Genomic DNA, 22,262 nt, shown 5'->3' on the forward strand with positions numbered 1-22,262 from the left:
TCACATAGCAGTCACCATGCTGATATTACAAATAGTGATTGTGTTGCTCTTCATTTTTACTGTCTTGTCTTATTTCCAGTTTATCCCCCTTATTAATACTGTACAGCATGCCAAAAATACTAGGGAGAGTGATGTTAATAAAAAATAGCAAAGAAGAATAACATTGGAAACAAAATGAGATCATAAGCAAAAATGTGGCAGAATGACTGTTTAAGATCTTTTGTGAAATACTATCATGAAATTTATAAAGAAAAGAGAAGACTATCTTGGAAACAGACGACTCTTGAAACATTTCTGAAGAAAACTCCTCCTCCTCGTGCTTCCAGCCAACCAACAATGAGTGCATTTAGCCGATAATGACAAATAAACATTCTTTAACATTTATGACATACATAATTTGATTGATTTTAAAGACTGTTTTCATTTCCTTTGGATAAATGAATCATTGTTTAAGCATAAACTATTGTTTTGTTGACCTTTATTTAACATTACTGTCAAATTTCATTACCGAGAATGTAACTCTGTTTTTAACATTATGTCTATGGGAATTAAATTCCTGTTTTTACGAGTGTACACTAAGAATGAATTAACTCATAAATCGAGAACTACCTATATATATAAATCCATACATCATACTTATATATAACTTATGTTATACAAGTGGGCATGTCTGTAATATAAGTGGGCACGTCTGAGTAGTTTTGAAAAAATTTAAAAATGGGCTTATACACATTAAACACACTGTTCCACGTTATAGAATACTACCTCTCCCTGCACAGATTCTCACAAGTATTAGACACCTTGAAATAATACTTCACAACTGAAGTCTTTGGCATGATGCCAACAATATAAGCATAACCATTTGCATGAGTTTACACAAATTTAAGACTTATGAGTGTCAAAATTTTAAAAACCTTTTAAAAATATAATTATAAATCAGTCAACTACTGAGTGCCAGGCACTCAGGATGAAGGGTCTGTAGTCACGAATGGTCGTTAGTGTAGTATCTCAAATAGAGAGCTTTATGGTAACTGAAAAAAGTTTCTAGTACCCCAGCTTGGCCTAAAACTGAGGAATTAATGAAAACGTCTATTTGAGTCTTTCCAGTTGTTGTGAATGACAATGGTGGGAGAAGCGACTCCAACTTCTTCCTGGAGAAGTGATTGGCAGGCGAGGGCCAGGCAAGACTCCACGCAGGCGCCTCCCCACCACCAACACCTCAACACTGGCTCTCTGAGTACTTCCTTGCTGGGACAACTCCATCTTTGAAAATTATTAAAAAATATTTCTCGTTGCAAAATTTATGACCTTTACAGAATTATTTACTAACTATTTAGTAACCTTTTTGTCACTAAATGGAGAGTTACTTAGTACAAAGAAGTGCGCTATCAAAGTGCAATAAAAAATTGGTTTTTAATTTTAACATGAAAAGTAAATGATCTATAATATAAAACACAAAATGTAAATAGATTTCACTTGGAATAGTTTTCCCTTGATAAGCATTGAATAATGCATACTAATGTGATTTTTAAATTTTTAACTCCATTAACGAAGGAAATAGAGGGGGGGGGGATACGAAAATTACTCACATTTTCTTGTCTGGTGCCACCACTTTAATTTTAAAAATATTTTAAAATTATATTTTAAACCTACTCGTTGAACTGTTTCCAATGGTGTATAATAAGCTATAGGTTGTCAACAACATTCCCCCCCTCCCCATTTCTCAGACAAATTTTTGTCAACAACGATCAATATGGCATTATGTTGGCCCACATGATGTACAAACCCATGCAAAATTTCAAGTCAGTAGGTTGAGTGGTTCCAGAGATACAATGCTGTGACAGACAGACAACCGAGTGACATTATAAGGGTCCTTCGTTAGACTACGGACCCAGAAAAGGGATTTTTCACAGATGCACTAATAAAACATTAAAAAGATGGGTGTCAAAAAAAAAAATTAATTTTGAATATTTAATTTTAAAAATGGACTTTTTCCTAGACTGCACCTGCACAAGTGATAGAAAAAATGCCCCTGCTGAAGGGATAAAAGAAACAAAACTTTAACAAAATTTACAGGAGAGTTTTGGGAAGATATTCAGCTTGACTCTTAATATCAATATTACAGATTCCTAGAAAAATCCATACCCACACATATTCATCTGTGAGGAATTAAAACAGCAGCCATTAACAACTAGTGTTTAAACACTTACCTTCTTTCATTAAGATGCCTTATATAAGGTATTGACATCATCTGTATAATAATAGTAAAATTATAAAACAAGAACTGAATATTATGCCACTTTATTTTTCCAAATTCTATAACAGTGTTGTTATTTCTCATATAGTGAGCATTCTGATCAAACGGGCATTCCTGAATGGCAGAGATATATTTGGCATTCCTAAAATTGCTGTTCCTCCATGTTATAAAGATTTCAGAGTAAGACAGAATATCCTTTTTTTTTTACTATAATTAATATTTCAGCTTAATTTGTAGTGTATGTAAATATATGAAAAACATGCATTCTTTTTGTGTTACTATCAATTTCAGTTACAATCCTGCTTTAGTTGTTCTGATTTATTTGTAACTTTGAAAACAGGTATAATGATGGTCAAAATCCAGAGGAATAACATTGAAATATAAACACTGTCTGCTGCTCTAAAATAATTTGTTAATTTTGAATTAATTAATTTGAGATAAAACTGGTGTGTCTATTTGCAGGCTACAAGAACTTACTCGGGGAGAGTCTTCACTTTCACTACAGATAGCATTCCTAAAATTACTTTTTATACCAAAGATAGGATAATTGTGCAAGAGAAATAAAATGAGTCAGTGGATCATTTCTGCATAGCAGAAACATATCACGCCATTGGCTGAAGTGTCATCACCTAAGCAATTGTTTTTCAGGAATCTTGATATTATTATTGGTCATATGGTGCAAGGAAGCCTGAGGCTTATGCTGCACCAGCCAAAATAAATTGCCCGAGTTACCCTGAGAGAGAGAGAGAGAGAGAAAGAGTGAGTCACAAGTAGAAGGGAATCACCAAGAAAGAGAAGAATGATGACATCCAGCTCAGGACCCTGGGTGTGCCAAGCCGATACTCACAAGATGTGAGCCCCTGGGGTGCCAATACATATTATTGGCACCCCAGCTGTTATATTATTAGCAACAATATACCAGCTATTAAACTATTTGACTATCATTGCAGACCATTCCCCATCACTGTGCTCCTATTGTAGTTAAGAATGATGTGATTTTTCTAGTGATATGCTAGTAAAAAAAAAAAAAAAACATTTAAAAGACCTGTCTTGTCTTTTTATTTTAATGAAACAGTATTCTTACCTCTGTTCCAAACTTCAGCATTTTTCTCTGACCTTAAAAATTATGAATTCATTGTTATTGAATTGTAGAACATTAAACACTAGTTGTGCATTTTGCCCTACTTTAAAATAAACAGAACTTTCTAAAAGTGGGACATTTTCCTATTTATTTAAAGAGTATCACTGCCTTGATTGCTATACTGGTGTTCAAAATTTAAGGACCAGTCAGGCTTTTACCTGTAGCTTCTTATAGGAGTGGCTTGGATATGTGAAAAGCATACCAAAGGAACCTCGTGAGGTACAGAAATGATGAAAGAAACAACACTGGAAACAAAAACAGTACAGAGGTACTTTATTCAAAAATGGCAACATAGCACTGGCTGCCATGATACAGATGCATCACTGCCAAAGATGGAACAAAGGGAAGAGGTGGGCCTCAGTAGGAGATATGGCCACATCTAATGTCAATGCAGTCTTTGCACTGCCTGTCCATGCTTAGAACAATGTTGTTGATAAGTTCTTGCGGTAACATCGTCCATTCCTCTGTCAGCACCATCTTCAGATGGTGAACATTTTCTGGTGGGTGTGGACGTGCTGCTAGGCATCTCCCCAGAGCGTCCCATATGTGTTCAGTGGGATTTAGATCGGCGGAACAGGCAGGCCAATCCATACGAACGATGTCCTCACTTTCCAAAAGCATATCAACAGCTGCAGTGTGATAGGGTGTGGCATTATCATCCATAAACACGAACTCAGAGGCCAATGGCACCTCGGAACGGATTACCTCAGTACAGTAGCTTGCACCAGTTACATTACCGCATTCCAGTATCTGGAGTTGTGTATATCCATCCAAGATAACGCCTCCCCAGACGAGAACACCTCTCACCAGATTAGCCGACGTCCAGAATCGCTGCTGAGACTGAATCTACTCTCATCAGTAAAGAGCACCTTAAGTAAAGTTTTTGTAGTTGTAACCTTTAGAAATAGTGTTGGTCCTTGAGTTTTGCCCACCAGTGTATTTCCATAGTGCTTTTTCTCATCAAAGAGCAGGTGGGCACCAGATAGAACAGCTTGGCAAGGCATATGTTACACAAAAGTTGTTTATTTGAATGGATACCTGAAGCAATATGGGCCATGAGGCCTTTTGTGTGTATTATAAGGCTCATTTGTCATTTGTCCATTCTCGAACGAACGGAGGAGTGAAGTGGAAGGGTTTTTTTTTTTTTTTTTTTCCCTTGGCTGATGCTGCATAAACTTGCTTTCTTGCATCGTATGCCTCTACTAATGCTAATGCTAATTTGCAGAATCTAAGAAATGAGAGGGAGGATTTCCTTCACTTTCACCTGCCGCACTTTTACCCCAGGAGCTCACATCTGGTGAGTATGGGCTTGGCACACCTGAGCTGGATATCATCATTCTTCTCTTTCTTGGTGGTTCCTTTCTGCTTCTCTCTCTCTCTCTTGGGGTAACTCAGAAATTTTTTTTTGGCTGATGCAGCATAAGCCTTGGGCTTACTTGCACTCTATGGCTAATAATAATAATAAATAATAGATGCCAATGCACTAAATAAATCCCCAAATAAAAAACAACCTTCATTTTCACCAAAAAATTTAAAAGGTTAAACATTAGTGAGTAGCAAATTAAATGAAATTTATGGAAATATGTAGAATAAGATGAATCTTTCCTTCACTTCATTCCTGTTCTAGTCTATTACCAAAGCAAAAGTATTTTAATATATTCATAGTTCCCTCACTCTGCCATTTTAGTCTTCTAAATCAATTACTGCACTACTTTAAAGGAAAAAAACACTTCCTGAAAAGTGACGTATTTGATTTATTTAAGATGCAGTCACTGCTCTGCAGAATAGTTAGATTTCTAAATCTACATTATTTAGCAGATCAGTGTGTATATGTATACAGGGCGATTCACTACCAGTGCGACAAACTTGCAGGAGATGTAGGGGGCACAAAGATGAATCGGAATCACATAGCATTGCAATGTCCGAATGCCTTCGTCATGCGGAAGAGGACGTTGAATGGGAGGTCACATGAACAGCGATCCCGCTGGAAGTCAGCATTTGCGAACCGTTTCTGTTGAAGAAACCAAATAGCAAAAGTCCTCCGGAGTGGATAATCCGCAGGCTCCAATGATTGGACGCGTTGCAGATGGTATGAACTCATTTGGTTTGTTGACAGTATCCTCCATACAATGGATTGGGAAATACCCAATCGTTGGCCTATCGCTCGAGTACTCATACTCGGATTGCCTTCTGCAAGACGTAGGACATTGGCGCCTCTGTAGCCAGAAGGGCAGGAGCAGCAGTGCGTAGCACACACTTCTTGATTAGATGGGGGTTCAAACCTGTGACCACCACATACGGAGGATGTGGAAAGGTCAGGTAATGACCACCGCATATCCCTGGAGCAATATGGCCTTAGTTGCTAATGCTCCTAAAAACCAAATAACATAACGTAGGACATTCTCCTCATTGTCTGGCGTCCTCATCGTTCGCTCTCGATTCATGGTACCTCTCGGGAAACAACCGGTCTCGCGTAACCTTCTGTGCACTCGTGCGAAAATCGTATGATGAGGAGCACGCTTGTGCGGGAAACATTCCTGGTACAAGCGCAGAGCGGCGCGCCCGTTACAGTCCGCAGCTTCATATGCGAGGTGCATGTCGGATAGTTGAACGTTTGAATACTTGTCCATCCTACTGCCTCAGGAACCGGTTCGCAAATGCTGACTTCCAGCCAGATTGCTGTTCACGCGACCTCCTGTTCAACGTCCTCTACCGCATGACAAAGGCATTTCGGACCCTGCAATGCTATGTGATTCCGATTCGTCTTTGTGATCCCTACACCTGCAAGTTTGTCGCACTAGTAGTGAATCATCCTGTATATATATGTATGTAAGGATACATAAGACTGAAAAAGTTTGCATAGATGGAGGTGAAAAGTACACAAAGTGCCAAGGAATAGGAGTGTAAGGATAGTAGAAAAAAGTAATGTAGATTTGAAAAAGGCAAAAGAATGTTAATATCCTAAAATGTATGGGCTGAATTAACTATAAAGTAAAATAAAATAAAGGTGGTAAAGCTGTCATCAGAAATGGGTGGGCAAATCTAGTTATAGGTCGAATACAGGGAATGCAAAAATGCAAAGTGCGATGTCAGCAGAAGTAAATATTGATACATGGTTAGTTACTCCATCAGGAAACTACACCTAACGTATCAGGAACTGCGATTCTATACTTGTCCATAACAGTAGAAGAAAAGTTAAATAAAGCCAATAAGGACACATGCTGTAAAAGAATTTGGTCCTTGAGGCTCTCACAGACATTCTCTCAGATATGCCAGACAGTTGGTGCTTGCTACCTGGGTGTCTAAAACGCTGATGAAACTGATATTTGGGTCAAGTCAAGTGGACCCAAATTTGGAGAAGCCCGGATGGTCTGTGATGACAGGCAAATCCTCTGCTTGCACCTTCATGGTGGGACTGCTAGTAATGGAAGGTATAACCCCATATGCAAGCACACTGTAGGTGACCACCCAGGTGTGAGCAAACATACACAGGGGTTTAGGTGTGGCGCCCACACCACATGGAGGAATGCTGCCCCTCTGAGTTACCAGGCAATGATAGCTGGTAGATGATTCTCATCAACCGGTACAATACCACCACTTTTCTTATTGGAGGCTTGAAGTGGTGGAATCCATGTTTAGTCTCCAAGCTAAGTTCCGGTCAACCCTCCTCCATCATGCAGTATGATTGATGTCTTTTTGAGTTTAGGATGAACGCCATGGCGAGATCCAAACTTCCTTACATTTCGAGGGTACAGTTCTAAAATGGTGTTCGCAGCCCGACTGCTAGTTAGTACACTGGACCAAACATATTGGTAACTCTTTAGGAGGCTTCCAGATCAGCTAGTGTATAATCTTGCTCCATCTGCTCTACCAGATAGTAACTGGAGGGAGTCCGAGTAGTGTGTCTGTGCACGGGGGGGCATTGTGGAGGCCACGTTATGTCAAGGATCAGGGTTATTCTTAACATGTGTACGCCATATCCAAACATTTCATTACTTTATACAGCATGGTTCCCCCCCCCCCCCAACCACTTTTTCTTACTATTGAATACACCTTGAATTGTCAAACTAATAGGGAAAACTTTTCTGTGAAAAGATATAAACCTCCCAAACACTTCCTAGTTCATTTCACAAATATACGTGGTCTCAATTCTAATCTCAACGATGTCCATTTCCACTTGCAGCTTGCCAAACCCCATGTAGTTTTTCTGAGAGAATCTCAGTTATCGGTTGATTCAACTACTGTTCATCTCAATTGCCCAAACTATTCGCTGTATGATTCCTTTCGCCTCAAATATGGTACTTGTGCATGTGTCCGGTCCGATATTCCCCGTCACAGACTGGTAATGGAATCTCCTCTTTTCGATCCTCTCGGGCTTAAAATCTCTCTATCTCGTACTGTCAAATTCATCTGTTGTATCTACTGTTCTCCCAACTCCACTAATCACTTAGAACTCTTTGACTTCCTCTCTTTGCAATTTGACTTTCTTCAGTCCAGCTTTCCTAACAGTGAGGTAATTTTCCTTGGTGATTTTAACGTTCACAATTCCAGCTAGCTTCCGTTTTCTAGTCACGCAGACCCAGGTGGTCGGGATACTAATGATCTTGAACAGATTATTCATTTGCCTACCAGAATACTGGACAATCCTAACCATACCAACCATAACTAGCCATTGATCTTTTTCTCAGAAACAACCCTTCAAAGTACACAGTCGAAGTCAGTGGTCCTCTAGGCACCTCAGATCAAAACTTGGTGATTGTCTCTTCTCAAATGGAACCTTTATCTCATGGCTATCCCAAACCCCGTGTTGTTTGGCATTATAAGAATGCAAAATGGGATGACCTAAAATTTCTTTTCTTCTTTTCCTTGGTCGGATTGCTGTATCAAAACGTCTGATGTCAATGTTTACTAAGATCGTGTCAGTGAAATTATCCTTGTAAGAATGGAATCTTTTATTCCACACTCCACCTTAAAATCTCGTCCTTTATCCAAACCTTGGTTTTCCAATAAATGTGCTAAAGCTGTTCAAGAGAAGAATGTCACATATCGCAATTGGCTTGTTTCCAATTTTTCAGTTTCATTTTCTGCCTACATCTGATCTCACAATAATTGTAAAGCATTTATTAATCAGTCTGAACTAAATTTTGAACAAGCCAAGAGTAGAAAATTCGCTCCTTGCCCTAATGGTAGCTGAGCATTCTGGTCTCTTGCTGAAGCTATTGGCCGCAACTTTTGCCCATCTCTGCCCCACCTCTGTCAAAACCAGATGGTTCTGTTGTCACTTCAGCCAAGGATAAAGCTGACCTGCTAGCATCCCATTTTTCTTCCAACTCATGTATTAACGATCATGGTAAAACAAATCCCACCATTCCCAACACCCTCCATTCAATGTCTTTTGTCGAAAGGATTTTGACGAATCTTGATGCTAACAAAGCTCCAGGTCCTGATGGTATTTCTCCACTTGTTCTCAAAACATGTGCTCCTGAACTTACTCCTGTCCTTTGCTATCATTTTTCACTTTCTTATCCCAAAGGAGTTTTTCCTTCTGCTTGGAAATTTGCTAATATCCAGCCAGTTTCTAAAAAGCGTGACAAATCCCTTCCATCAAATTATCATCCCATTGCAATTATTTGTACTCTTTCTAAAGTAATGGAGAAATCAATTAACAGCCAACTCTAAAACTGTCTGGAAACCTTCTGTCTGATCAACAATCGCCAGTATGGATTTCATCAGTGCCGATCCACTGGTGATATTCTAGTTTATGTTACCCATTTATGGACATTTTCAGTGGAAAAATTTGGTGAAACACAAGCAGTTGCTCTTGACATCTCAAAGGCTTTTGATCGTGTTTGACATAAAAGTCTTCTAAACAAGCTTCCATCATATGGTGTGGCAACTGTTTTTGTAATTGGTGATGGTAGATGGCTCTCTGTCTTCTAAATTCTCTACCAATGCTGGTGTCCAACAACGTTCAGTTCTTTCCCCTACTCTTATGCTCTTGTATATTAATGACCTTCTTACATTGACTGGAAATCCTGTCCATAGTTTTGCTGATGATAGCATTCCACTTTCCAGTTTGAGAAACTTCGACCTGCTCAATCAACCTTCAACTTCTCGCATATCCACTACCAATTCCTTAAATGCCAATCTCCAGGTAATTCTCCAGTGGAGCAATGACAACTTAGTTGGTTTTAATCCTTATAAAATTCAGTCCTGTCTTATATCTCGCAAAAAGGATTCTTCTGCTAGTATGCTTATCTTTGGTGACACTCCGATATCTAGGCAAGATGATATGTCTCTTTTGGGGATAACCCTGTCTTCTAATCATTCTTAGCACAAGAACTACAAATATTGCTTCCTCTGCATCTAAAAAACTTGGTTTTGTCTTTCGCTCTCGGCGATACTTTTCTTCCAAACAGCTGTTCACTCTGTATAAATCGCAAATCTGCCCTACCATGGAATACTGTTCTCACATCTGGGGCGGTGCTTCCAAAACTTATTTCAGGCTTCTAGATTCCATTCAGAATAGGGCAGTTAGGTTAATGAATGACTCCTCTGTAACAGAGTCTCTCCACTCACCCTCTCATAGACGTACTGTTTCTGCTGCATGCCTTTTCTACAGATACTTCAATGGGCAAAACTTGACAAACATTTGGAGCAAGTGGTTGGGTGAAATATGGGTGTGTTTTTTTTTTTTTTTTTTTTTTTTTTAGCTGATGCTATATAAGCTTGCTTTCTTGCATTATGTGCCTCTGCTAATGCTAATTAGTCATCCCCGAGTTATGTAAAAATTGACTTACGTAAGAAGTCCTGGAATGTATCTCAGGGACAGACTATATATATATATATATATATATATATATCAAAGGTGACATTGTGTGAGCGTCATTAACACATTACAAGAACTTACCTTTATGGCTTATACACATTACTGAGAAACTTGATTGCTTAGTTAAATCAAGGCAGCTGATCACTTCAAATCCTTACAACCTTTTTCAGTGACATAACGGGAGCACTTGTTATTGAAAGCTTGGCATCTAATTGCTCATGTTCATTGAAGGCAGGTTTTTTTCAGTTTGCATTTCACATGCTGACAGAGTTTTAATTTCAAAAATTAATTTTAAATGTTTTTATAAAAACAAATTGATTTTTTACATTTGTGTTCACCAAAAGTTGAAAATAAAGATGACATCAAAAAAAAAGTAAACAATTTTGAATCATTTTTGCTGATTTTTTTTTCAAATGTAGGAGCATGGGGTAAAGTGACCATGCATTCTTGGATTCCAAACAGTCCTTTTTACAACTTCATTATTAAAATCATTTGTTTAAAAATATATTCATATTGTGTTGGCTAATCTTTATTTTTGATAATCTGCTAATACTTTTCACACATTGAATGCTTTCTCAAGAAGGTTACTGTAATAGGACAATGCTAATTAATTCTCTTTTGCGTAAAGGATATTTCTTTGATAATTTCATGAATATTTTCTGCAATGCATTTTCAGTTTTACAAAAGTTTTACATGGAAAAGAAAAGGAATTAATCTGGCAGTCCAAAATATAGTAAAAACATTGGCAGGTCACCCAACAAGTGTCCAGCCTCCTTTCTAATTTTTGGAAAATGTTTGGAGTTTTTTGAATTCTGCTTAAATAGTACCAATATTTAATACATATTTGCATGTTAAATTATTGTATGTGCTTTTTAAGTTTCAATAAAAAGTTTAAAAAATTTTAAAACATGTTATGTTTTATGCCTTTTATTTAAAAAAATAAATTTATATCTCCTGAAACCTGCGAAAAAAACAATCTTGGCATGGAATAGAAACACCAGTTTCTTATTCTCTTCTATTTTCCTGTTTAAAAAACCAAGTGCATGAAATTTCAAACATCCGCATGAACATATTTCTGCTTATTATGTATGTAAATATCATTAAAAAAAAAAAAAACCTATATTATATATTCAGTACTATTCTTCCATTTTTAGGTTTATTTTAAAATTTGTTTCACATTATCAAAATTTGAAACTGTATCTTGCTTCCCGCAGTGCAGCAACCACCTGGAGAGAATATCTGATTTTGTGTTATTATTTTTACTTTGTGAAAACAAATCTTTCAGAAATAATTAGGCAATAATGTAAATGTGTATATACTGGTCCAGTAGCATAATACTGTCCAATAGCTTGCTACTCTTCAAGCAAAAAGCCAAATAGTTGCAAAGAACAGTGGCAGGTAACTTTATATGTTCTTGTGCACAATTGCTGTAAAGAAACTGTAAAAAACAAATCACTTCAGAAATTATTCTGGTAAAAGTTTCTCTATTTAGGAAGTAAAAAAAAAAAAAAAATCTTTTTAATCATTGATTATTATGTATGTAAATATAACACAGAAAACACAGAAATGTTATTTGTATATTTCAGTCTCTATGTGACGAGTGCTGCTAATTCCTGAAATAGGTCATCATAGCAGTCCATTTTTCAAATAAATGGCAGAATAACATTTTTATATTTTTTAAAGATAATTCAGTGTCAATAACATAATACAGCACAGTTTGTTCTATGCTGTGCTGTATTATGTTATTGACAGCACAGTTTGTTCTATTGGATCATTTAAAATCATTACCTAGGTAGTTTAAATTCTGCTGCAGAATTTAAATATAAAGTACAGGTAATCCTCATATAACACTGTAGTTACGTTCCTATAAAATCTTGTGTAATGTGAAATCGTGTTATACAGGACTAATAATCAGTATTTTTTTTTAACTATCGGAAAATTTTAACTATTTTTATTAAAAATAGTAATATTCAAATCCGTCAATCCAAATACAGAGTGCCTTTTCCATTTTCTCAATTATTAGTGCTAGGTTGTGAGCTGTCATATTTGTGGAAATGAAAGATTCTACAGCAACAGCAGTTCTAATTTTCTGTTCATTTTTCTTTATGGTCCGGATTGTTGCTTCATTTAAGTTTAAACTTTTTACAATGTAAAAAGTTTAAATTTAAATGAAACAACAATCCGGACCTTTCCAATTTTTTAAGACACTCCAAAATTTGTATCTTGGATTCTAGAGAAATAAAGTTTCTTTCGAGTAGTGCTTTTACTTTCCTTAGGCATAATTTAGGGCTGAAATTTAATTCACAACAAAGAAATTATTCCAATACAGTTCTTAAGTAATACATTCACTGAAAATTTTATAAACGATCAAACAAAAACCTTAAAAGTTTTGACCTGCATGCTTCAAAGTCACAAATTTTTATGGTCTCACACAAGCACAAGTTTAATAGCACTGGGATTTCCCAACAAAATAAAATGGGGGGAGAGGGAATTACGACTAGCAAGTCAACGGTGGGGGTTCACAAAAAAGAATGGAAATGAAAATTACATCTAATGTAATACAGGGTTTCCCCCCCCCCACACACACACTAAAGTTCAAAAATACCAACTGTGTTAGAGTGAAACCATATTATATAAGTACCGTGTTGTGCGAGGATTGGCGCAATTTATTAATAATATTAGAGGGAAACCGTGTTGTAGAAGTACCATGTTTTATGAGGGTTACCTCTATACAAATACTTTAGAATTTAAAATTTACAAAAGGACAAGGAAAGCCTTGTCTTTTTTGTAAACTTTATTTAATTTTGAAAAGGACAATTTTATTTCAAATAAAATATGGATAATAATGCTACAAAAAATTTAATGCTACAAAATTTAAAGCATTAATAATTTCCTTCATATTGATTAATTTGTTCTGATTATCTTGTTTTAGGATTATTTTTTTGATCCTCGATTATTAACAAGTAACAGGCTTCTCGAAGATAAACGTTGTGTTTATTGTGGATTTTTGGATCAACATGGTAATACATGTGAATATCTTTATCATAATTGTAGAGAAAGACACTCTGAAAAAAAGAATTACCGGCACTTTAAGCATAGAGGAAGAACAAATTCTTTTAAAAGGTAATTATAAATAACTGTGTTTCTTATTATTTTATTAGTTATAAAATCGATTAATTGATACTAACAGTCAACTTAATCTGATAATGGTTTCTGAACCATCTGATGAGTCATTTCATAATTTTGAATGAAAAATCAAACTTCCAGTTGGCACTGCCTTTTAGCAAATTCTTACACTTGGCATTTCATATTTATGAAATGCCAAGTGTAAGAATGAGATATAGCTTGGAATCACTTTGATTAGTACTGCCAATAGCATATTAGCAATACTAATCAAAGTATACAAAATATACTCTTGGGCTGTGCAACAGCTGTTGACCTTTGAATATAGGTTCTAATCTTAGAATTCTCTCTCCAGTATGCAGAGCTTGCAAAGAACTTGAAGAATGGTTTCCTTACATAGATTTGCCAATACTCTCAATTTATGATAAAAAGCTATCTTTTTTTTTTTTTAGTTGATTTGATCCTTCTCCATGTCACCATTTTAATATCATTCGTGACAAAAGGTTTCTTCATCTTTTTCATTTCACAATTACAGAAAAATAATAAAACAGTGCCTAAAATTGGATTTTTTTTTTTAAATTTGATATTTACTTAAAAGTGCTGTGATAATCTTTTTTCCAAAATAGAGATGCACGATAATAATGCTGTTCTCTGTTGAGCAGTCATTTCATAGTATTTGAGTGGGAAGACGATAACAAAAAATTGCAAAATTTTATTTTGCATTTCATGGTGACAGCAATACCTTTCAAGGGCTGACTGTGTGGCTCTGGGGTAACATATGCAGACAAAATTTTGCACAGCCTGTTAGCTACTGAACTGTAATGTCAGTTGTAATAAAACAGTTACAAAGAAATCGTAAACTCTTCTGGCCTCAGCTGTCCTGATTATAAACAGGTTATTTATTTATTTATTCATTCATACTGAATGCTTATTTGCATCTTTTGCGATTGAACATGATCTTCTTCTGTATTGGGCATGCAAGTACATTGTTCAGAAATATGTTTTCCCATTAGCAAAAAATAGGGTTGTGGAAGAACAAAAACAACAAGCATTGTTGTTTAATGAAATTGCACAAATAGGGAAAGATGTGGTAGTAATGGCTCTGAAAAATGGGCCACTTTCAGTTTTTACAGATGGCAGTACTAATCAAAGTGATTCCAAGCTATATCTCATTATGGTAACTTTTTCTAATAAAAAATAATAATAATAATAAATAAATAAATCAAAAGCAGCTACTCTCAGTGCTAGTTAGAAGGTGACTCTACAAGACAAAACATTGGGCATCTTAACAAACTTAAAGCATGTGGGATCCCATCAAAAAAACTGCCTGGCACCTTGATAATGCACCTGTTATGGTATGGCTGAAAGCTGGAGTAGCAAGGGTAATCTCCTATATTAATAGAAGATTGAGCACATGGTAGCTGTCCTTTTCATTTTATTAAGCTGAGAAGAACTGCATGCTTTCCTGTGAAAGTGGATAAATACTTGGTGAAAATATACTACTATTCAGAAAGAAGTGCTAAAATGAAAGGTTTAAGCAATTTCAACTGGTGCATGTCACTGAAGTACAAAAGATTTTGAAGCATGTGTGTGTGTACACTCACTGGCTATCTTTGATTAACTGTGTAACTATATGTACTGGTACTTTTCCAATCAAAACGAATCTCTCTCTCTCCTAGAGTTCAATAATGATATCCTCAAATTTATTAGATTGGGAACAGTGGCAACCTTTGAAAAGTACAAAACAGAAATAACTAATGAGTGGCATTGACTCATGTTCAAATCCAGTTTGTCATCTAAGTTTTGAAAGGCAAATTGATGAACTCAAGAAAAAGAACTTCTGAAATCCAAACTTCTAGTAAAAGCAATCGTAAATGGGCCAAGAACTCTGATAATTCTAGAATCTATATTGTGCAGAAAGTCTGTTCATTTCTTTTAAATGTTATGACAGGACTCTTTCACCCATGTAAGAGGTTCAAATTCATTTTCCTACAGTTTTCTTAAATCTTCCACTTCCATTTGGAAATTGATTACCAAAGCAGACTGAACCAGAAGAGCAAGGATTTAGTCATCAGCATTTCTTTTCCAAAGTGGCAAAAGCATGGAGTCTGAAACAAGTGAAGCCTCTGCTCTTTATTAGAATGGGTGCAGAAGTACTTTTTGACTTTCTGCCTGATGTGACTACATCATGCACAAGTCCCCATTGAAAAATAGTGTTCTTGTAAATACCCTTTACTATCCCTTTTCCTTATATGGGCATCCTTTTGCCGATCTCACCAGGCACGTCGCCTGGTTGCTTTCAAAGGTCTTTGGACTTTTGCAAGAAGCTTGGTGTCTTTTTAAGTGCATTTTTCATACTCTGAGATGCTGTTCTAAGTGCAATCTTAAAATTGCCTTATACTATGGGATTATGGCCTCTCTATGAAGGGCACATGCTTCAAAATATTTTGTACTTCAGTGACATGTATTATCATCAGTAAAAGCAAATGTTCGTTAAATAATCAATGGATGCTACTGGCCCTTTATGCTGCCTTACTACACGGCATGAATTTCATGTCTGTCTCTATTGTAATTCCCAAATAAATTTCTTTGCCTAGTGTTTTTAATTCAACTCCACCAGTGTGCATAAATTATTTTGGGGTTGCTTTACTCTAAGTGTAAGTTTGCATTTTTGCTGCATTTAAATGTAGCTACCACTTTTCTGACCATCATTATGCCTATTTATGTCATCCACAAGGAGCACTGCTTGGCACTGATTATTACCAACTCTCCCACTCTCATCACACCTGGAATTCCTTCATTGATGTATTGAAGGAAATCAGAAATGACAATGGCCCCAGTACTGATCCTTGAAGAAACCTACTGAAGCTCTACAATCCACGTAAAGATCTCCCCCCCCCCCCCGATCCCAACATTTTGAATAACATCTAGTTTATATAATACAGTAACAAAAAACTGAATCAAATGCTAAACTGCAAATTGAAATTATAAGAAAATTTCAGGATAGCTTTGCCTTTCTTGTGTTTTTGCAGCAAGATTTAACTGCTCTAGAATTAACTATATTCTTTCATCCAGCTCATAAATAACTCTGACAAAACAGCTAACTAGGTTAGTTAAACTGAAGTTTATTTTACAAAACCATGCTGCATTTCCATCAGAATACCATTTCTGTCCAGTCCCTGTATTACACTCCTGGTCATTGCTCACATGATATTTCATGCTCTTCAAACCACCATTATGTACTGGTACTTTTCCAATAAAAACGAATCTCTCTCTCTCTCTCCCTGGATTCAATAATGATATCCTCAATTAAATGTTAATAGCTCAATTACTGGGTATATGTCATCAATTCAGTGAGCAATTAGAGGGTAGTTGATTGTTGGAGCAAACTTTCATCTTGAGTTGTGGAAGTGGTTAATTTGAATAAATTTCAGGAAGAATTAGAAAAATTATTAGAGTGGGTGGACAGCTTATGCGAGATTTTTTTCTCTCTTTCGGAACCAAAGTTTATATAGCTAATGCTGTATAAACTTGCTATATATATAGAAAGGGACTTAAAAAAAAAGAGTACACAAGAGAAGAGCAATAAAACAGTTTAAATTAAACTGAATGGCTAGATTTAGAGAATGTAAAACTATAGTTTCATTAAGTGTTCTCTAAAGTTATAATTTTAACTTATAGGAAATAACTATTTACTTTCCAGTTCTATTAATCACAGAAAAAGTTGACTGTGGATGTGTTGGATGATTGTTTTCTACAGCAGCATGTTCGAGAGGCAACTAGAGGGAGTAATCTGATTATCAGCAGTGATTCTTCATGCATTTAAAAAAAACTGTCTACTGAATTGTAGGGAGTTGTTAATTATTGGAATAAGTTACTTTCATGGGTAGTTGAGACTGAGAGCTTGAGGAAATTCAGGTCTGCTGGACAGTTACCTGCCATAGCCGAGAGGTCAGGCGCCAGGGTACATAAATTTGGGGAGTAAAATGTGTACAGAAAGGATAGGAAGGGAGGAGGGATTATGCTGTTAGTTGAGAAACACAAAATCTAAGGAAGTGCATCCAGTTGACATTGGTGGACAGTGCAACGTTGAGTCAGCCTGGTGTGACATAAGTACTGGAAAAACAAAGTTGAGAGTAAAAGTGTTTTATATGCCTAATGACTCTGATGAGTACAGTGAACAACTGAACAGAGAAATAGACTGAGTCAGTAAATCAGATTGTCTTATAATGGGGGATTTTAACTTTCCAGATATTGACTGGAGCTTGTGGGTTGATCAGTCACACACTAGCAAGGCTTTTGTGGATTTATTGGATGATTGTTTTCTACAGCAACATGTTTGAGAGGCAACTAGAGGGAGTAATAATCTGATGATAAAGGAACCACCAGGTGGCAGTAATCACAGTGTGCTGATGTGGGATTTACTTACAGATGTAACTACTATCAGAGGTAAATTGAAGGATTTTTGCTTTTGTAAAGATGACTACAGTGGCCTCAAAGACAGTTTTTAAATTTATACAATGGGACTAACTAATGATCTTACCAACAGAAAATTATAAATGAGAAGAATTCAAGGAAGTTACTATCTTGGAAGCTGCTACCCTTTTTTCTCAACTAAGAAATACAGCCTAGTCTCCCATAACAAGAGTTTGATTAATGCGTTTTTCAGTTCCAGCTATTTAAAAAAATTATACCGCTTTTTACTTAATGCTATCTTTTTTATGTGATAGTTGAAAAAGATTCGAATTGTGTGCCAAGTGTCTGATGGCCAATAAACAAGTGTTTGCCGACCTCAGTGTGTTGTATCAACCATCGGAAGTAGATGTGTTACTTGTTTGTCTCCTGCTAATAGTCATATGTAGATGCATTTAAAAATTCTAATTTTCTACCCGTTAATTATGAATAAAAGAAAGAGCGAAAAACAAAGTGACTGCAATAAAAAAAAAAAGTTATTACTTTAGCTGGAAAACTTGAAATTATTAAAAAACATGAAAGTGGTGCAAACCGTAAGAGATCTAGGATATAAATGAGTCTACTGTACAAATTATCTTGAGCCATAAGGATGAATATAAAGAGAAAGGTAAAATTTCACCAATTACAAAATACCAGAAACAGAACTCCAATAATGATTGAAATGTCTTTTATCAATTTGAATAAAAGATTTCAATCTAAAAAGAATTCCATTATCGAAGGACAATATTCAGAGCAAAGCTATTAACATTTTTACTAAGCTCAAAGAAACAAAATATCAAGGGGAGACTGAGACGTTTGTTGCTAGTTCAGGGTGGTTTGAATGTTTCAAAAATCGAGCAGGACTGCATAATGTTAAAGTAACAGGGGGAAGCTTCTAGTGCTGATGAAGATGCTGCAGGGAAATTTCCTGCAGAATTACAAAAAACATTCAAGATGGTGAATACAATGATTGGCAAATATTTAACGTAGACGAAGCAGGCCTCTTTTGGAAATGGATGCCAACTAAAACTTATTTGGCTGCAAATGAAGTATCACAACCTGGGTATAAAGTCTCAAAAGATTGACTAACACTTTTATTAAGAAGTAACGCTGAAGGTGATTTTAAATTAAAGCCTATGCTTGTGTACCGTACAAAATCCTAGAGTTTTAAAAGGATACAGCCATCCAACTCTTCCATTCATTTTGCATTCAAATAAAAACATGTGGATGACCAAAGCCGTATTTGAAGACTGTTTATGTCTTATATCTCTCCAACAGTTGAAGCCTATTGCAAGAAAAATTATTTTACTTTTAAACCTCTGTTGCTTTTAGATAATGCACTTGGTGAATTAAATGAAAATGTAAAAGTTGTTTTACTGGCGAATATGGCTTCATCATTGCAACCCAGGGGATGATTGCAACTTTCAAGATTTACTATCTCCGTAGAACATTTGCTAGTTAGTTAGTTATTTGGTTTTTAGGAGCATTAGCAACTAAGGCCATATTGCTTCAGGATATGCGGTGGTCATTCCCTGACCTTTCTGCATTCTCTGTATTTGGTGGTGACAGGCTCGAACCCCGGTCTAATCAAGGAGCATGTGCTACGCGCTGCTGCTCCTTCCCACCTGGCTACGGAGGCGCCAGAGCATTTGCACAGGTATGAAGCTACAACAGGAGACAGTGCAATTTCTGTACCAGGATTCTGGAAAAAATATAACCTATGTGTGGCCATTGAAAACATTCATGCAGTATGGGAAGAAGTGACAGCCAGCAATATGAGAGCAGTTTGGAAGCATCTTTTACCCCAATGTGCAAACAATTTTACTGACTTCAAAGAAGTAGTTCAAAATGTTATTGAAGAGATAACTAATATTGGTAATGACCTTGGTTTCAAAGGCTTGGATACGGCTAATATTCGAGAATCACTGAATTTGTATTCAGAACAGCTTAGTGACAACGTTCTCCAATAAATAGAGGAACGGTGTGCATATGAAGAAACTGAAGAAAAAGATGTGAACCAGATGAAAATGCTACCACAAAGGAGATAATGGTAAAAGAGCTAGGCAAAATGTTTCGTATTGCAGCGAACCTTAAACAAAAGGTAATGGATGTTGATCCTAACATTGAAAGAAGCTTGTTGTTGGCTATCAGAAATTGTATGATGAAAAAAAAAAGAAAGCCAAAACTGTTCAAATGACTGTGTTCAAATATTTCGTGTAGTAAATAGTTAGTTTCTTCATTATTATGTATTTTATACAATAAATATTTAATTCCATAATTATTTTTATTATCTTTTACATGGTATACAGTTAAAAAGTTATTTTAGGACATACCTGAAGGTCACAGACCAATTATAATTTTTCATATTGATTATTATATTCGATTAATGCATTTCCGTTTTGTGCGATGCGCAAGCGGGACGAATTAATTGAGGCCAGCCTCTAGTGTTCAAGGTTTAGGCCCAAGTGAATGGCAGATGAACTAATGAGACACGTATGACACAGAAGACTATGGCAGATATAAGCTAGTCTGTAATCAAGTCACAAAGGACGTTAGGCAAGCAAAGGCACATTATGAGAAATCTTTGGCAAAAGATGCAAAGAAAAACAGCAAAGATTTCTTTACTTGTGTAAACTCTAGAAGGAAGGTGATGAATCAGATTGGTGGAATTGATATCAATGGTTCGATTGTTGATGATCCTGCTGAGGTAGCTGTTAAACTGAATGAGTATTTTGCATATTCATACACAAGGAAGTCTGAAGGGAAGTGGAGACCAGATGCTTATCAAACTCTAGCAGGGAGCTAAATGATTTTGTAATAACTGAGAGCAAAGTGGAGAAGAAATTGTTGAAGTTGAACACAAGAAAGGCACCTGGGGTGAATGGGACCGATCCAGTTATATTAAAGGAGGCAGCAGAGGTAGTAAGCAAACTCTTGGCCACAATTCCATGGACTGGAATTGTGCAAGTAATTACAGACCTGTTAGTTTAACTTCTGTTCCAGGGGAAAATAATGGAGTCACTGGTTAAAGAAGCACTGCAGGATCATCTAGACAAGACTGCATTCATAGTTCAGACAGAGCATGAGTTTGTTAAGGAGAAGTCTTGTTTGAAAAATTTGATTGGATACTACAGCGGTCTCAGACAGTTTTTAAATTCTGTACAGTGGGATCAAATGATGATGTTACCAACAGCAAATTCTAAGTGGGAAGAATTCAAGGAATTAATCGTGGAAGCTACTAAAAGTTCCATACCTATTAAGAAATATTGTTCAAGGTGTAGGCCTAAATGGTTATCAAATGAACTAATGAGACTCGTGACAGAGAAGAAAAAATGCATGGGATGCATATAAATTATCAGGTGACACAGAAGCCAATGGCAGATAAGCTAGTCTGTAATCAAGTCACAAAGGAGGTTAGGCAGGTGAAGGCAGATTACAAGAAATCTTTGGCAAAGGATGCTAAGAAAAACAGCAACGATTTCTTTACTTATATAAACTCTAAAAGGAAGGGGATGAATCTGATTGGTCCACCTGTTGATGATCCTGCTCAGATAGCAAACAAACTGAATGAATATTTTGCATCTACATTTACACATGAGGAGTTATTAAGGTTTGAAAGTAGCAGGGTGCTTAATGATTTTGTAATAACTGAGAGCAAAGTGGAGGAGAAATTGTTGAAGTTAAACATAAGAAAGGCAACTGGGTGGATGGGATCTATCCAGTTTATATTAATGGAGTCACTGGTTATAATAATGATTATAATATTAAAGTTATAATAATGGAGTCACTGGTTAATGATGCATTGCAGATTATCTAGACAAGACTGCAGCAATAATTCAGACACAGCATGGGTTTGTTAAGGGAAAGTCTTGTCTGACAAATCTGATTGGTTATTATGATGTGGTTACAAAGGAACTGGATGCAAAAATTTTGATATCATATACTTGGATTTCAGGAAATCTTTTGACACTGTTGCGCATGGAAGACTACCGTACAAATTGGAGCAGAATGGTATTAAGGGTAAACTGCTACAATGGATAAGTGGGAGAAGACAGAGGGTGGTAATCAGCGGTTGCTGCTCTTCATGGACTAATGTTATTAGTGGAGTCCCACAGGGTTCGGTGTTTGGTCCACTGTTGTTTTGTATATTTGTCAATGATATTGACGAAAGCATGTCAGGCTTAGTGTCAAAGTTTGCAGATGATACAAAGGTTGGCAGCGTGCTACTGCAACAGGATTTAGAAAATTTGGGCAGATGGGCTGAGAAGTGGCAACTGAAGTTTAACCTTGAGAAATGCAAAGTACTGCATATGGGTTAGAAGTAACCCCAGAGAAACATACCAACTGTATGTTTCCAGGGCAGGTCATGGGGTTTTGTCAATGATATATAGCAGGGGTGGCCAACTTAATTTGTGATGCAATCTACTTTTTTCCTTCAAAATGTGCCACGATCTACCATA

General features: G+C 36.3%; 1 protein-coding gene across 3 annotated transcripts in view; it reads left to right on the forward strand.

Annotated features, from left to right (window-relative positions):
* LOC150091666 (terminal uridylyltransferase 4-like) overlaps positions 1–22,262 on the forward strand; it is a 604,054-nt gene that overhangs the window by 570,776 nt on the left and 11,016 nt on the right. For all 3 annotated transcript variants that reach the window (XM_090376273.1, XM_090376276.1, XM_090376282.1), the window contains 2 exons: positions 2,346–2,437; positions 13,160–13,350. In XM_090376273.1, the coding sequence (XP_090232399.1) occupies positions 2,346–2,437; positions 13,160–13,350 (283 nt within the window). The remainder of the gene's footprint in view (positions 1–2,345; positions 2,438–13,159; positions 13,351–22,262) is intronic.

This window comes from Mastigoproctus giganteus, chromosome 1 (genome assembly GCF_048544385.1).
Source record: "Mastigoproctus giganteus isolate SK-2022 chromosome 1, ASM4854438v1, whole genome shotgun sequence".
Lineage (NCBI taxonomy): Eukaryota > Metazoa > Arthropoda > Arachnida > Uropygi > Thelyphonidae > Mastigoproctus > Mastigoproctus giganteus.